The sequence below is a fragment of the Glycine max genome, chromosome 13, assembly GCF_000004515.6.
Source record: "Glycine max cultivar Williams 82 chromosome 13, Glycine_max_v4.0, whole genome shotgun sequence".
In the NCBI taxonomy this organism is placed as follows: domain Eukaryota; kingdom Viridiplantae; phylum Streptophyta; class Magnoliopsida; order Fabales; family Fabaceae; genus Glycine; species Glycine max.
Window position 1 is genome coordinate 21,266,603 of NC_038249.2, and position 18,619 is coordinate 21,285,221.

General features: G+C 32.7%; 2 protein-coding genes across 4 annotated transcripts; one reads left to right on the top strand and one right to left on the bottom strand.

Annotated features, from left to right (window-relative positions):
* Positions 1-1,875: 1,875 nt before the first annotated feature.
* Positions 1,876-7,920, bottom strand: LOC100779225 (phospholipid:diacylglycerol acyltransferase 1). Of its 3 annotated transcripts, none has more exons than XM_006593879.4 (7): positions 6,960-7,920; positions 5,781-6,003; positions 5,409-5,692; positions 4,591-4,915; positions 3,900-4,159; positions 3,042-3,541; positions 1,876-2,155 (listed from the first exon to the last, which is right to left on the bottom strand). In XM_006593879.4, exons 1-6 carry the CDS (start codon positions 7,388-7,390, stop codon positions 3,058-3,060), a joined length of 2,007 nt encoding a protein of 668 aa, XP_006593942.1. In that variant the 5' UTR covers positions 7,391-7,920; the 3' UTR covers positions 1,876-2,155; positions 3,042-3,057. The 3 variants fall into 3 exon arrangements, with proteins under 3 accessions (XP_006593942.1, XP_006593943.1, XP_003541296.1); XM_006593880.4 differs by having other exon boundaries at positions 1,876-2,887; XM_003541248.5 differs by having other exon boundaries at positions 1,876-3,541.
* A 2,267-nt stretch (positions 7,921-10,187) lies between these two features.
* On the top strand, positions 10,188-15,856 carry LOC100794109 (protein Brevis radix-like 4). Its single transcript, XM_003542305.5, has 6 exons — positions 10,188-10,580; positions 10,682-10,813; positions 10,898-11,280; positions 13,946-14,081; positions 14,657-15,057; positions 15,347-15,856. The coding sequence occupies exons 2-6, from the start codon at positions 10,712-10,714 to the stop codon at positions 15,423-15,425; spliced, it is 1,101 nt and encodes a 366-aa protein (XP_003542353.1). The 5' UTR covers positions 10,188-10,580; positions 10,682-10,711; the 3' UTR covers positions 15,426-15,856.
* The last annotated feature ends 2,763 nt before the right edge of the window (positions 15,857-18,619 follow it).

Here is an 18,619-nt window from a genome sequence, read left to right on the forward strand (position 1 = left end):
GTCACACAATAAAGAATATGTCGATGATATTAAGAAGATGCAAAATTAGTTTCTGGTCCTTAAAAAAGTTATTTGTTACATTATTGGCATCAACAATGAGTAAGAGGGGTTGCTAGATGCATTAGTCAGATGGTTTCGTACATTCAATATTAAAACAAAATTTTAAAAAAGTTCATAAATGTTTTCTATCTTTATGAATTCTGACTAACTCAGCTAATAGATTAATTATGTTATAAAATAAATAGTATTGTTATATATAACACTAAATTTTTTAATGTATATTTAATGCACATGTAAATTTAAATAATAAATTTTATGATAATTTTGATATAACTCTTACGGATTAATTAATCCGTATGTTTTTTTAATTTATTAATAAATTAATTTTTTAAATAGTAAATGTTTTTTATTTATAAAAATATTATTTTGGTTTTTTTATTTTTTTTAATAAATAGTAATTGTTTTTTTTAATTGTAAATATATTATTTTGTTTTTTTAAATAGTTATTATTTATTTTTTAAATAAAAATAAATTATTTTGAATTATATTTTTAAACAATAATTGTTTTTTTAATTATAAATATATTAATTTTATTTTTGTTTTTAAATAGTTATTGTTTCTTTTTTAACCATCATATTAACATATTTATAATTTAAAAAAATAAAAAATTTAATATTTTTTAATTAAAAAAATAAAAATTCATATAACTCTTACGGATTAATTATATAAATTTTTACACTCATATATAACTCATATGGATTAACTAATCCGTAAAAATTATATGGATTTTTAAATTTTTTAATTAAAAAAATATTAAATTTTTGAATTTTTTAAATTATAAATGTTAATACGATTATTAAAAAAACAATAACTATTTAAAAACAAAAATAAAATTAATACATTTACAATTAAAAAAACAATTACTATTTAAAAACACAATTCAAAACAATCTATTTTATTTAAAAAATAAACAATAATTACTTAAAAAACAAAATAATATATTTATAATTAAAAAAACAATTACTATTTAATAAAAAATAAATACTTAAAAACAAAAATCAAAATAATATTTTTATAAACAAAAAAAACATTTACTATTAAAATAAATAAATAAAATTAATTTATTCATAAATTAAAAAAATATATGAATTAACTAATCTGTATGAATTATATCAAAATTAATTGTTATAAATTTACGTGCACATTAAATATAAATTAAAATTTTTATTGTTACACATAATAATATTATTTATTTTATAACATAATTGATCTATTAACTCAATTGATTAGAACATTACGCTAATAACACGAAAATAATAAGTTTGGCTCATGTCTGGACTATTAATTTTAAATTAATTCGTAAAATATATTTTTAAATTTTATTTTTTTAAAAAAAAACACTTAAAAGATATTTTTGAAATTTTGTTTTAATGCTGGGTGTAGTACCTGGTGCACCTAGGAACATCCATGAGTAAGGTGTAGTATGTGGGTGAACAAACTACAGAGTCTCAGACTTATGAATTTTTATTTTTTTTGAAAGGCTTCAGACTTGTGGAATTATATATAAGACCAAAATCTGAAAATCTTGCCACCAACTTCATCAATAATAATCTATTGTTTACACGATTTACAGTAAATCTATGAGCCATGCATTTATAAACCCATCATAATGGAAATTGGAAGGTACAACGTAATCTAACAAACAATATAACTAACTCAAGTGTTAGGATATAATAATAATAACAACAAATACCACTACGCCACTGTTATTCCTATACTTGAGGCTTGGGCTCGTAATCTGTTCAAAACTTTTGACCGACAAGACAATGTAGTCCGTGCAGCGCATAAAAAATTAGAGTGAAAACGGGAGCAGACTAACACTAATACACTGGACAATAATCAAATCAATGAATAGAATCAACAAAATTCTCGTCAAGCATGAATCATGCACCTAAACTAAGAGCTTGGTATAATTTTTTTCTTGGGGATGGGGGTCGTAAACAGATTCAACACTTTCCCAAAACGATGAAATTCTATAGATAAAATCAGAGTAACAAGCAAGCTCTCACTGCGACTGGTCTATCAGCTACAGATCTCATACCTTCAGCTCCATCTTAAAGCAGAGCAGTTGAAGCAGATAGGATTCTATCAAGTACTGAAGTAATGATGTGAGGATAGTAATCAGGTAAGAAAAATAGCAACGGTAAGTTTCTTGGAGAAATGTTAACACTGAAAACAAGTCAATAAGCCAACTGGCCGACACCATAAATTAAAGCTAAAATATTTTTTTGATCTTGGACCCTTGTTATCTGAAAGTCACATTGGACTCGCAACTAATTCAAATCAAGCCAAATGAACCTGTTTCAGAGGAAAAAGCTCTCCAAGTACTTCTCCCACAAACTAAAATCAACTTTCTTATTTCTCCCATACACCTCAATTTTTGGAAAAGTTAAATGAGAAGTGCATAAGTTGATTTTAACTCGTGATAGAAGCTCAATTCATTTTATCAACCTTTTTTTCCCTACAAGTGTTTATGATGAAGTTTATTCAAACAGGATTTAGACCAACAGACATTGGTAGTTTAAGCTAATAATATTGATTCCACTTTAATGTGATTCCAAAGCCAAAGATTTTATGATACCTATAAACTGGTCTCCATCAGTGTATAAAAACTTAAAATGCTGAGAGCACGGTTTTAAGAATTGAAAAAAAAAAAACTATCACTTGAACTGGCAGATCACGAACAGACTATGTCTCCAGTTGTTCAATCGTGGTTTAACTAAAAATTGAACCACAACCAGTTCAATCTCCAGTACATTTTATAAACATTGGTGGAAAGCCTTGTTTGGACTAGTAATCTAGCCACATGAGATGGAATACAAACATCCTGCGTGAATATCAGAGGCATCAAAATATTTACCCTGATTCAAGCATTTATAATCTAATTTTTCACTTAAGATAGGACAAAGAAGTTGGCCAAGTTAGACTATACTTGGGCCGAGGCCCACAATTAATGCCAAAAGGCCAAGGAGTCAACTTACCAGTTACCATGTGAATCTAGAGCTTCAAATTGATCTTTTCAGACCATTTGAAAATATCAGAGTGCACTCTATCTCCACCCAAGTCCTCACCAGAGGCTCCAGCTGCTACTCGTATAATATCTTCAAGTAAGGCAAAGTTACCCAATATATCAACATGAGCGCCACTCTGGGTTCCCCTACCTTCTAGAAGATTAGCTGGAGGGGCATGATCATACTCCCTTATGAATGTCCGGATTCCTGAAGGATTAAAGCGGGTTTTTCCTCGCCAACCTTTTGCACACATGAAACCAGCACTTAAAACAGGAACAGTTTCATCACCATCAGAACTGTAAACTCCATCCCTTAGACATGTGTACTCATTCCCACCATCTGCTGAGGTGTCAATCTGAAATGGAATGTGGCATTCAGATTGAGGAGTTAACTTGTAGACATAAGCTCTTTCAGTAGGGATCCCAACCCCATACATAGAGTAAATCTCCATATCTGGAGCATTTGGTAATCTGTAGCAGCAGGACAGAATATTAAAAATAACACAAACCACAGGCACGAATAATAGAAGCAACATATTTTCAAACATAGCATGATATGAAATTATTGATAATAGTTAAATCAACAATCTATTAGTTCCACCAATCCAGGTAACAAAATAGTTACACAGTAGCAAAGTGCTATGCAACAGTAGAATTCATTACCCCCCAGCCCCAGGGACCCTATTGAACTAGATTGATGTGCTTGCTTTGTATAATATTAAAAATGCTCAGAAGGCTTTTGATGAACGAAAAATAAATAGCACTCAGTTCAACTTTATCTTTTATAAGGAGTGAACCACAACAACAAAATCGAAGTAAAGAACCTCACCTTGTTTCCAAGGGGTTAGACCAATATTTGTAATGTTTGTATTTCTGATCATCCAAATTACCAGCAATCCCATAAGAAAAATGAGCATCCCCACGCTTCATCATCTTGGGGGCGACAAAATGAAGCAGATCCAAAATTGAATCGGCTGTGTAAGCTTTGTAATCTGTAACAGCTTTGATTCCTTCAACACCCATGTCATGGTACTCTGTCCACACATCACAGTTAGATGTGTTTGCAAGGTTCCTACCCTTAAGAGCACCCTGTCAATTTCAACAACAAACAATACATGAAACTCATAATGCCATTCGTAAAAACAATTGATGCTAATTGCACATGGTTAACAAGTTTCCACAGTTTGAGAATATTGGGAGACAGATACAGAGGAACTTCCATCTGAAAATGCAATAGACTGATAAAGGGCACTTCAACTTGAGGGCAAATGAAGGAACAGATAGAGAGCAATTTTTAAAATAGAAATTGATAAATGATAGAAAGTTATGTAACCATGAATATTCATATACAAACTGAAAGCTCAGCTGTTCAGCTAAATATAAATACTTAAGTTATATATCTGAGTTCTTGATATTTAAAAGGACAAATCAGGTATGTCTACAAATACTATTGTTCCAACATTAAAAAGAAGGATGGAGATTATAAACAAAATGCTCAATGTATATATTAGGAACATTACCCTAAAATCCAACCTCTCAAGCTTGGAGGAGTGTAACTCAGCTATATCTTTCCCAAACGATATGAGTCTCCCATAATTTATATTTTTCATAAACCCAAGATTCTCTTTGCCATTTTGAAATGCACTGTAAGTATCATTGTTCTTGTGCTTCTTCGCACTGCAGTTATAGGATACATCAGCTGACCAATCAAGGCCACCCCATATAGTATCCCCACCTTTTGGTATCATTGACATTGTTGAATCCCACGTTCGGGTCATTCGCATTAGATGCTGTAAAGTTTGAAGACCAAAAACATCCTTATCCAAAAAACCTGGTGCGAAAGTCCTGTATGAGGTTTAGAGATTCATGAATAAGGACTTCATTCTTATAGATTATGTATGTATTCACAGCTAACATGATTCTTTTTATAACAATATCATCAATAGTAATTATAGAAAAATTCACCCAAGCAAAACTTGAGAAAATCCTTATATATGTCAAGGAAACACAATTTTTAGAGATCTTAGAAACAGATCAACAGCATTATAAAATAGTTTTTGGAGGAATGATAGAAGTTTGTATAAAATTAACCGATGATTGACTTATTAAGAATATTGATCAAAACTTGAGCTTTCAAGGGGTAATAGAATACAGACACTAAAATAGAAACTTATTGTTCATTCAAAAGGGACAAAAATTACACAACCACTTCCTACAGATATATAATCTGTAAAACACGTTCCAAAACCTACTTGTCAAGAGACATAGAAGAAACTGTGGGTAAAAAAAAAACATATACAGAACCAAGCATTCAAATTTATAGTGGTGAGAAAAGAACCTGGCAACAGCAATATCCCTGGCTTCTATAGAGAAAAGTCCTGCGACAGATTTTGGAACACCAAGAAAAGGTCCCCCAATGTTCATCACTGCTTTAATATGTTTGGCACACCAATCTGACCCACCCCCTCCACCCATTGGTGCTGGTGCCTCAACCCATTTCATAAAATGCAAAAAGTACAAAACACCCATTGAATGTGGAATAACAACCACCTTATTACCACCATTTGTAGCCACCATGAGCTCTATATTACTTTTCATCCTGCTCAAAGTTCGATCCCTGACCTGATCAAATGAAGGGGAAAAAAAGTCCATCTGAAGGTTTACCAAAAATTAATACAAAAACAAAATACAGGAGGGGGCAGAGATCTACCTCTGTATTTTGAAATGAAATTCTCCAATCATAAGCAGCCATATACATGTTTTTCTCCTCATACCCAATGCGAGCTAAATTAGCAATTAGAACTGCCCAGACAAAATAACCAGGTGCAAAATAATCAGCTGCTACAAGTCCAGACACAGGCCTAACTCTAATGCCTGGACGGTCTAGTCCTGTTTCATTATCTAGTGACATGTGCTCAACCCAGCATAATGGTCTGCAGAAGGTAAAATAAAAATCATATACCATTATAGATAAATTCTATATGAGTCTTTAAACGTCCACAAAACAAGAACTTGATGTAAATATATTTGCCAATAAAATAAATGTGCTGCAAGACAAATGTTGTAATGGCTAAAATCATTGAACATTTGAATTAAACTCCCCAAACTCTGCCAGGCAGATGGACTTCAATAAGTGCCAGTGAAAAAGGTTCAGCCCAAAATCAACTTTTGTGTGTGTGTGTAAAACTTCTGCCTTACAATTAATGATACGAAGGATGGGAAATTCATTCCCTCTACCAAATGAACATAATATTACAAAACATATATATATATATATATATATATATATATATATATATATATATATATATATATATATATATAAAGGAAAAGTACAGATAACAGACATAGAGGAAATGCCTAAAAATGTCATCCTAACACAACAAATAGATAATGGTAGATCGTAATGTTGCTATTTTTACACCATCATGTTTCCTAACAAAAATCAGTAAACTTTGACAGAAGAATACAAGAATGAAAGGTACTTCAGAGAGAATATTGCCTAATTACTTTTCGCTATATCTTTCTGAGTTACAACAAAAGCATTGGCAGTTTTCAGGATCCAGTAAAGAAAGAATAGTACTTTTTTCATTTTACAACATCAAAAAACATGGCAGTTGATAAACAAGTAGTACCATGTCAGTCTCATTCCAACTCAATAGATAGTATATAACTGAATTCATTTCCCAAACACAAACTTACCCGTTGTTGTAAAACTCCACTTACATACTTCCCAATCAAGTAATACAACATTTTCAAACAGCTTTTCGAATTGTGGTAAGTGGAAACCACCATGCAAGCTCTCTTACTCAAAAGACTAATTCAAACAAACAAGCCACTGAAACATATTCAAATCACTATATAGCAGAAAGAGAAAAGGAAAAGGTACCTTTTGTACAATTCCCCAAAGGTGCCACCCCACAACCTCTTCCTGAACAGCCCATCCGCACACTGGCGACCCTCCCAGAGTTCTAACCCGCCGGTGACGATTCCGGGCACGAAAACCACCGGGTGCTTCACCGTCAAGCCCTCCTTCCGCAGCTTCACGCCGGGAGGATCCGGCAACGGCCCCGTTATGGCCTCCGCCACGTACTGAGGGAACGACGCCGGCATTGCATTGTACAGAAAGAGCAAAAACCACCAAATTGAACATATGAGTCCCACGAACCAACAACAGCTATCCACGCACGACCATCTCTTTATTGTTATCTTTTCGCCTTCGATAATCTTCGCCTTAATAACCTTTTTCTTATCCTTCTCTTTCTCCTCATCGTTTCGCACAGGATTCGCAGGGGCCTTTCTGCGTCGTATAAACGACATCGTGTAAAGGTATCAAAAGCGAAAAGAAGCTTTAAATGCTTTGAAAATGAAAATTCATTAATGGAGGACGAGGCTCTGAGCTGGCGGATTCCGTGACAGTGGCGTTTGAGCTTAGAGGCTTGGACGGAACCCTAGCCGCCGGTGACCGGAGAGGGAGAATCGCCGATTAGCCGTGGAAGGATTTGATTAGCTGTCGTCCCGCGGGGGCGTGTGTTTTTGTTTAAGTGTGCGGTGCAGTGCGTGGGTCTCGGACTCAGTGAGGAGAAAGGGATTTCAGATTCGGACACGTGGCGCGATCGTGAGGTTTCTGGATGCGGTGCCAAGTGTTGACGCTGCTCCAGCAATGAGCGGCAAAAAATGGCAACGGTGACGATTCAAGGGGTATGAACATGAACAAGTACGGTACTCAACCATTGCATTCAAAAGATTGAATGGTACTTTGGCTTTTGTGGGGAAGGTTTTCTTGCTTTCTGCTCATTTCCTCCAACTGCTACCAACCTGAAAGCCTCAGTATTTCAAACTGTTTGATACTAGTAGTATATGTGTATCATGAGAATATCCTTCTTTATGCCTGATCCCAAAAATAATACATATATATTATTTCTTTTTACATATACTACTACATTTGTTCATTTTATTATTATTATTTACATTTTTTATCAGTTATTATTTAGATTATAGTAGTCAAATGATTAGTTGTCACGATGGCTCTTAAATTTAGCAATGAAAAAAACCAATTAATATATATTCTATTCACTATACTGGTACAGTCTAAATTATATGTTCATATAATTTAGATGTGCAAAATCATTTTTAAAAGTTTACCCTTTTTTAGTATTGTAAGTATTTTTTTAAAAAAGGATGATTGTCACTTCCTTTCTATTATATCACAATGAAGAATATATTGTATTATTGAAGCTCATATTACTAGGGATTCATTTCAGTTATTTACTCTTGTATTAATTAGTTATTGATATCACCTCTTCATGTTATTCATTTTAGTGATGTTATAACTCAATTACTATTGATTTTAGTCCTATAATATTTATCCCAAAGCTTGTTAATTGTTACCAAAATTTGCAAGTTGTTTGTCAAACAAATTAAGGGGAACATAATTTTGTTACATGATACACAATAAAATCATATTTTTATTGTGATTCAAAGGATAAAGTACTATCCAATAAAATAATACTTTTATTATAATGACCAGGGTAAAAAAAATGTGCTTCAAAAGTATGTTTTTCTATTACATAATACACAGCCAAATCATACTTTTATTATATATATTTGTTTCTCATCCTATACGTTAAAACGAAAGTCTGATTCTATTGTGTATCTAATGGAAATGTACTTTTGTAGAAAGAGTATTTTTGGAAATTAGAATACAAAGTAGGTGGTAAGAATAACAATTTTGGGGTGATAATAGCAAGCCCTTAAATGTTTTTATCTGTGCCAAAAAAAACTTTGTACAAAAAAGATTTCATTTTTTATTTATTTTTCCAATAGTTGTCATTTTCATAACCATTTTTAATGTTTGGGCCTAAATAAATCACTATTTAGTTTTTCTTAACTTTGTCTAGTTTTTAGAATTTAAAAAATAAGGCAAGATAAAATACGATGTTCATGTATAGTTCACATTTTTTCACCACAGTAAAAATATCTTGCGAAAACTGAATCCTGATGCATTTATTTGCTAATATATTTTTAAAATAAATAAGTTAATGGTGATGAAATATTATAGTAATTCTTGAATTAATTGGCAATGTCTTGTTGGGGATCAAGTATTTTACCATTAGAACAAAAGTTATATCAAGATTCTCAAAGTCATAATCAGCTTAAGAAATTGCACCTATTATGCACTGAAGTCGAGAGGTTAAGTTAATCAAATCTTTAAGGTGACACTTGCTGAGTTGAAAAGCCATTTAAAAGCTAAATGTATTTAATGTCTTAAAAACATATAAAATATCCAATACTTATTTAACAAAGCAAGTAAGAGGATTAATGGGGGAGTGCCCTAGGATAATTTTAAATTATTCTTTCATTTAATTAATTTTTTGTAAAATATTATAAATGAAACGTAAGAAAATATGAAAAAAAAATATAACATCCCTTCTACCAAAACATATTGCAGCCAAAAAAATCAAAGGCGAGAAGAGACAGTATAAAGAAATGAAGTGAGACGGGAAGAAGAAGTTGAAGTGGTGCTGATGCAGGGAAAGTTCCAAATCCATCCATTTGTTGCATTTAAACTATTTTTGGCGTACCCCTATTATGATGAGATACTCTTATCTCACTTATAAATGTACTCTTTTATAGTTTGATTTGCCATTAAAAGTAATATTTCCATAAAACACATTCAATGTTGACTTAATTAAGATATACTTAGGGTTCATCGTGTGAAAGTAAAATGTTGTCTGTAAAAGCAAAAGATCCAAAAGATTTCATTAAAAACTGGTTCATATCTAGTTATATAAACATTTATCATATTTATTAATGTGGGACTTTCAATACTAATTGATGCTCTTAGGACAATGGTTTAGTAATTAAAATAAAAAATTATTTATTATATAAATTATAAAAGAGATTATGAACAACACAAATTTTTGTCTTTTAATAAAAATATTTTCTTTAACCAATCCCGTAAGATTCTTCTTCTGTAGTTTCACTTGTTGGGTTGTAATTGGGCCTTCAGTGTATGACGCTCAATGGGCCGAGCCCAAACCGAAGAAAGTGAGGACTAAAGTATCCATGAACACCGAGCAAGCAAGTATACCAAAACTTGAAAACACAGCAAGCGCGAGAGGTGCCACAGCCAGTTAACATCCGGTAACCGGTAAGCCCGGAGTACAAAAAAAAGTGAAATCCAAAGTAGCAGCAGACAGCACTCCTCTAGCACCATTATAGCTTCTACCGAACCAAGCAAAGCAATAAAATCACACCCCTACCTTGCCGCCACCGGAGAATCCACCATTGACTCCGACACCATGCCCCCTCTTCCCACTTTCTGAATTTCATTTTCCACAATCCATTATTATTATAATAACATTCCATTCCTGTCTCCACCAGAGATTCTCTGATCTCGTAATTGAAGTCGCACATTAATTAATGCATTTTGCACCTCGGTTTTCGCGCTTTATTAATCCTTCTTTTTCTTTCCTCACTGTCTCACGGCTTCACGCTCAGCTGCAGTGTAGGAATTCTCGTCTTTCTCTTTCAGATTCTGTAATGCTACTGTAGTGGAATCCGTTTTTTCTTTTAAAAAAAAAATAATTGTTATTTTTTTTTTCGCAGAGATTTTAACTTGATTATTAGGAAGCGAAAATGCTTACGTGCATAGCTCGTCCAAAGAAACCTGATGAGTCGGATCCAAACAACGCGACAAGCGCCGCTAAATCGCAAGCCGTCAAATCTCTCACTTCTCAGGTAGTGTACAAGTAGAAGCCACGAAATTGAATATTGAAAAGTGAAAACGATTGTTAATTTTTGGTTTTTTTATTGTTAATTTAGATAAGGGATATGGCGCTGAAGGCTTCGGGAGCGTACAAGCATTGCGCACCGTGCACGGGGCCAGCGACGCAGGGGCGATTTCGGAGCAACACCACCGAGTCGGACGCGGATTCGGACCGGTTCCGGTGGTCGTACCGGAGAACGGGGAGTTCGAGCTCGACGACGACAAGGACGTGGGGGAAGGAGATGGAGGCGCGGCTGAAGGGGATTTCGAGCGGGGAGGGGACGCCGAACTCCGCCAGCGGGAGGCGGGCGGAGCCGGTGGTGCTGTTTGTTGAAGAGAACGAGCCGAAGGAGTGGGTGGCGCAGGTGGAGCCTGGCGTTTTGATTACGTTCGTTTCGTTGCCACGTGGCGGGAACGATCTGAAGCGCATACGGTTCAGGTACGTACTAGACTGCGTTATGATATGTTTATTGTTATGTTTGGTTACGTTACGGGTTCTCGTCTCGTGCCGTGTTTGTAATGTGGTTGTTTTCGTTGGCGTTGGGGGTTTTGATCGGACGGTGAGTGTGCATGTTGGGTGACGATTGGTTGCTGTTTGGATCGTCTAAACAGTGATGATGACAATGACTGTCTTTTGCTACACCTCTCTAGTAGGGTCGCTTTCGCCTCTGCATACGCTTCTTAGGTATATCTGAAATGAAACGGCTCTGCATACGCTTTCACATCTGGATCTAAAATTACTTACATTAAATTTATTTTTATATGTTGGATTTTATATTTCAAGAAATTTTAAAATTAATTATAAGTCTATAAACTTTTACATTGAATCAAAAAGTTTATATTAAATTTAATTTTATAATTGAAACATTTAAACATAAATTATATTAATTTCCATACTCATTTAAACGCACATACTGAATTTTAGTTAAAAATATACAATAAATTGTTAAATGCATTTTCTAAGAATCCCAAAGAATTAGTCAAGTGGAACACTCGCACTCTTGGTATTTATGATAATTGTCATAACACAACTCTCATCGAATTGGGCCTGTATAACATCCAAAATTAGTCAAGTGTTACATGATAGATTCTCTCCCATCGACTGATCTTTTTCTTAAAATGAGATAAATGTAAATATCTCAAGTGTTCTTTACTTGAAGCTTTCTTTAATTTAATTATACTATACAGATGTAAACAATCGTTTTATAATATTAATTTTCTTAGGATTTATTTATGCATTTTTTTGTGTAATGTTAAATTGTAGAAATAAATTCCTTTAATGATAAATGATATAAAATTTTATTCCTCTGATTTTATGTGTCTCATCGCCTTGCATGCCTAAAATGTAATGTATTATAATAGTAGTTAAAATAAAATAACTACAATATGCAGAGAGATATTAAAACTTTCCTTCTTAATCTGGACAATACAGTGAAATGCCATTAAGTCGTATTAGTGAAATTTCGATTTACTCCTATGGATGATTTTCATGAGTTTTGAGGAGAGCAGTGAGTAATGATGCTATAATTGGCAAAATTGCCGTTTCCAGAAAATCATCCAATTTTTGGAACTTCATGCCATTCACACGGTATTATCTTTTGTTATTAAGTGGGAACGGGTTTGAGCGCTTCAGCTTGATCACAATTATGCATTTATGCTCACTTGTCGCTGCCAATCCAAGTATCCAAAGTCCAAATCCCCCAATGCTATAAATGAAAGCATGATTCCTCTCCGTAAATACTGCTATAATAGAGTAGGTTTGGACCCCACATTCCTCAGTAAAATTTCACGCCCTTGCCAAAAGCAATCAAAAAAGGTGTCCAAAAGAGAACTTATTGTGGCCTGTAAGTGGTGGTGGCCCTGGTGGGTCGTTGTTGATTGTGTTGGTACCTTTAAACCGAGTTTTGTCGAGTGGTCGGAGGAAACTCTTCTGCTTCCTTTTTTTTGTTTTCAAATTTCGTTGTGGCATGCCTGATTCAGTGATTCTTCGTCACCTTCAAACCGAGTCTTCGTCTAATACCAGTATTTTTTGTCTTTTAATCTGCAATATGCTGGGGAATGCTTCCATCATTGTCCACTCCCCAAATATATACATGACAAAAATATGAACCTCTACTCGTGGACACGAAATAATGTTAAAGATAGACAGTATAGGTTAAAGTCTTGTAGATATTCTTTTATCACATTTTTTCTTAAATTATTGTAGGATAGAAACGTGAATGGCACTTGGGTATGTTGGTCCTACTTGGTGACTTGTGATGCAATCCCAACCAATGTGGAATTAGTGTGTGGGTCTATGTACGCATGATTTTCTGTCTCTTTTATTTTGTCTTTTCCACAACCTCAACTCAGAAATTTAAGACATTTATTTATCTCAAGCTAATACAGCATCAAATTTAAAACACATTCAACCATCTAAATCAATTCATTTGACCAAAAAAATAAATCTAAATCAATTCATGTTTTCGTGGGTTTTAGTTGTGTATTTGTCAGTAATTACATTTGGACCCACCTGCTTGCGATTGTCAAGACAAACCACAAATGTAAGGTCAAATTTGGCTGTAGAACAACTTTATTCCACGCACCGAATGACCGGTTTTGCTTTTTATTATTCATATGAGAATTCTTTGTCAAAAAGTAATCAGTTGAGTAACTTAGCATGATGGATTACAGTGTCATAAACCACTAAAATAACTTGCAATTCATCTAAGAAAGCTATTTGGTCAACAAAATAGCATCATAATAACAGCAACAAACTGAAATTAGCTGAGGTTTTAAGCTATAGTCACGCGGACTCATACAGAATATGTTTTAAAACAATCTCGATTATCATTTAGCTTGAAAGAATCATTATTCCACCATTCTACCTGACATCACATACATGAAAAAATAAAAATAAGTTAAAAGAAAACAGGATGGGATGGGAAGGACAAAAGGGACAATTTAGTTTTAACTGTTTTATAATTCTGTTGCATTGCTCTTTTCCAAAATTCAGATGCTAAATGCCAATGGTGCTTTGTTCTAATGCATATAGTTCATATGATGACATCAGGACGACTAGAGAGAAGTGAATTGAATTTTGGTTTATTTTCTATTATGTACAGTCGAGAGATGTTCAATAAATGGCAAGCTCAAAGGTGGTGGGCAGAGAACTACGACAAAGTTATGGAACTTTACAATGTTCAAAGGTTTAACCGCCAAGCATTTCCTCTTCCAACGCCACCAAGATCTGAAGATGAGGTAATTTGGGTAGCTTATACACATGTAAAAACATATACAATTTACTAATTGGCTGCTGCATATTACTCGGGGCAATGCTTAGGCCGTTCAATTCATACAAGTAGGCATATAGAAATGGGGGTCAAATTACAGTATTCTAATTAATTGGGAGTTCATTGATTCAAACCTGTTTATTTAGGGCAGTGATTTTTAGTCCGATTACGCAAAATAAAATAAATCATCTAAGAAGTAAAGCATAAAATTAATCAAGTGTTATTAATTATTTTTTCATAAATTAAAAAACTTTTATCGGTCTCACATTAACATAAACAAGTGGTAATCCAAAACTACCTAATAATTTTTCCTTAAATTTCTCCTTAAATACAGTGAATATACTTTAAAAGTTCAGGTGCTTCACTGTGACAAACTAACAATCCTCCCTTTTGTTCAATGCCTTCTTACTAGCTTTGCCTTTTTCTTCAGAAACAATAATCATTTCAAGCAATAATTCTTTTCTCACTTTTCTCTTAATGACTGAATTCAAAGCTATTGCTTTACTGTTTTTAATTTTTTCATTTTACTTGGATTCATAACAGAGCTCAAAGCTTGAATCAGCTGAAGAAAGCCCCGTAACACCTCCACTGAACAGGGAACGGTTACCTCGTAATATGTACCGTCCAACAGGAATGGGAATGGGATACTCATCCTCAGATTCCTTTGATCATCAGTCAATGCAATCTCGGCATTTCTATGACTCAAATGGTATGAACTCAACACCGAAAGTGTCCACCATTAGTGCGGCCAAAACGGAGATATCATCAATGGATGCTTCTATCAGAAGTAGCTCATCGAGAGAGGCTGATCGCTCCGGTGATTTTTCAATCAGCAATGCTAGTGATTTGGAGACTGAATGGGTTGAACAGGATGAACCTGGGGTTTACATTACGATCAGAGCATTGCCAGGTGGTGCAAGAGAGCTCAAACGAGTCAGGTTCAGGTACTTGCTGCTAATTTTATGACTGGAAAATGCTCTTTAGCAGTTCATTACTATGTCAAATATCTAACCATTTAATACATTACGATTTAATTGGCCTATACTATAGTATAAGAATTAGGAAACAGGCAATGGTCAAATTTTTGTGCTGATTTGTCTATTACTGCCTTCCTCCCATTTTGTTCTCATGAAGATACACACACACACATATATATAGTGCTTGTTTTCATGGTAGAATTTTGATGTAGAAGTCAATGGAATTTATTTCTTGGTGTTCTCATGTGTTACACAGCCGAGAAAAATTTGGGGAGATGCATGCTAGATTATGGTGGGAAGAGAACCGTGCCAGAATACATGAACAATACTTGTGAGTTGTGAGATTTTACAAAGGGGGTGGTTGGTGTTGCTTATTAAATTGTTCCATATTTGTTTTGTTATACTACTACTAAGTCTCTTTATAGCTGTCAGATGAGGTGCTACTTGCACCTCTGCCTTTTTTTGGGCTATTTACATGTGATCGGTTCAGGTTATCTTCTCTTGAATGTGGGTCGTAAATATAGTTTCTAGTAGTTAAAGATACTGGTGGATAAAGAGCAGCAATGATTTACTTAAAAAGCTTAAGAAGTCTGGTGGGTGTAAATTCTATTACTATTCAAATTGGATACAAAAGATGAATCCACTTTCATTATTTTGTTGTTTTTTTCCTACACTTCTAGGTCCAGCACGCATCAGTTATGATGCACAAACATATGAAAAAGCATGTCACCAGGTTTATTTTTATTTGTTCCTGAGTTACACTTTATTTGTTTATTTATTTTCTTTATTCTTTTTGCATGCGTGCCCTAATATCTCTGCTCTTTCCATTCCTAATTCTGTACTCAGAATAAATATCATTGTAGTATTATTTTGCGTCTTGTAGAACGAAATATTTTTTAGGAAATATAAACATAAGCTCCACGCTTCCAGTGGTACTGAATTTATATCGGGCAAAAGGTACGATAATGAGCTCGTTACTTGGTCTCTAATTTCCAAGTCAAGTCCTTGGTTATATGACTGGTTGTGGAATTGAGTTGGTGAAAAATGAGGTTAATTTGAAATATTTTCATTCTACCACCTTTCACGCTATTATCAAATTTTAGAACAGTTGAGAGACAGATCGCCCCTTCAAGGGTTTCTTTTAGTTTTGCTAAGTTTTATGATCTTGTATATGCATTCCCCTATAGCATCTACAAATGGGGAATTGTTTAATGGATTGCTTAATAAAAAATATTATTTTGATGTATTATATGTGATTCTGAGTCTCTTAAAATTAGAGAGTTATTTATATGAATAATTATTGCTCATGAGTTACTTAACTTTTTGTATATATAAGAGAAAAATATAATATTTGTGAGTTAAGTAATTTATTAATAAAAATGTACATTAAAGAGAAAATTAGTTGAGTTGCTTAAATTTAATGTGACCAAAATTGGATTGATTATATCAAAGTCATTGAATATGCTCTTAGGGGACATGCACTTACAATATAAAATGATATTGTGTATACAACTTGTAAGGTTATCAAACTTGAAAGTTTACATGAATTCATGAGAGTTTCATAGATTTGACTCGTAGACTCATAGGAGTCCACTTCATATAAAAATAATAACAAAATATTTATAAATAACTTATCAATTAAACTTTTCAATAATATAACAAAGTCAAATAGTAAATCACAAATTTTATAATATTTAAATAACCAAGTCTAGTAATGCATCACTGTTAGGTAATAACTTATGCTAGGTAATAACTTACCGATGATGTTATAGTAGTAGTAGATAATTTCCATTAAGGATTTAATGTTATTAGAGAACAAAAATTTGATGTTATTAAAGGTGATTTTTTTTTATTCGAGAACAACACACTAAATGAAAATACGTTGAGCACTAAACCCATAGAAAACAATCCAACATGACTTATATTTTAGTTTAATTTTTTTAACTTGCTTATTCGTTGATTCGATGATAAACTTGAGAGTCTATTAAGTTTACTTAGAGTTTTTAGAGTCTACCCAGACTCTACTAAAAAGAAATTTTACACACAGTCAACCCGTAGAGAGTAAGCGGACTAGTAAGCTCGTAAAAATTAGCGAGTTAACTTAGAGAGTTTGATAACCATACTTATAACATTGATTAATAAAATAGTTTTACTAACCCTTATTTTAAGAATAGTGATTAAAAAGTGTGATGAAACTTATTAAAAGTATTTAATTGTTTTCAATACATGCATAAATTTTAATAAAAAAAATATTTCTTGATTTTTTTTAACTATTATACTTAACAAAATCGACAATAAAAAGCCACAAGTGATATAATGAACGGCTAAAATTTTCCCTTTGGGGTCATAAGTGGCCATCTGCAACTAACACCTTTGACCCAAAACTTCCATGGGCTTCAAAGCTTCATAGCCCTTCTATTAAGGTAGTTTGATAGTTTATATAGATATTTTGGACGAAAATATACATTCGGCCCGTGGAACCCAAAACTTATTTCCTTTATGCCAAAAATACAAAATTGTTTTATTTGAAACTTTTCCCTCTCTCCCTGTTTTATTGTGAGACGTCCGATTTCATGAAAAGAAAAATTACCCAATTTAGAATTATTATTTTAATTAGATTTCAGCGCTGTTTTGGTTTCTGCTGGCATTCATAAATGCTGTATTAAATGTTGCTAAGAGATAATCAAACTATTATTTGAAAAATAATCATTTCTTACGGTAAAAGATATACGGAAAGAAGAGAGAAATAAAAGGAGGGAAATTTGGAAAATAAAATCAAGAATTAAAATGACTTAGAAAAAATAGATGTGAAAAGATGAAAGTCTTACTACTAGCACAAAGGAATTCCTAACTTGATAATTTTCATATTTACTTATCTTATAGTCAAGCTCTACATAAACTGATATAAGTGGAATATGTTTTCAATTAAAAATGATGAGTGAAATATATAATATAAACATATTAATTAGTAAACAAAAATAAGGTGAAAATGATGAATAATTTTAAATAGTAAAAACACTTAGAACTATGAAAACCTAAAAATAATGATACACGAATTTATATGAAGCATTTTATATTTGAATAATTTATATTATCTAATTACAATTAATTCATTTTGTACACATTCACACTCCAATTATGTTAATTGATGTAATTTTCGGTCAATTTAGTTGTTAGTTTTTTAAAAAAAATTGATGTAATATAAATGAATATTAAACATTTTAAAGTATATGATTTCTGTGGTACATTTATTTTTGTACGTAGTTTATACTTTTTTATTTTTTTCTATTTTTATATTGCACATATATATATAATAAAATATTATTCAAATCAAACCAAAATAAAAAAAATGTTATTCTTAAGCTTGGTTTATATAATTTTTTGTGTTATAATGAAATTGTAAACACTCTTAAACATAATCTTAAATGTGGGAAAAAAATCTTAAATCATTTTATACATGGCAAGATTATATATGATATAAAAAAATGTAAGTGACACATTTTGTAATACATTTTTATTATTGTAGAGT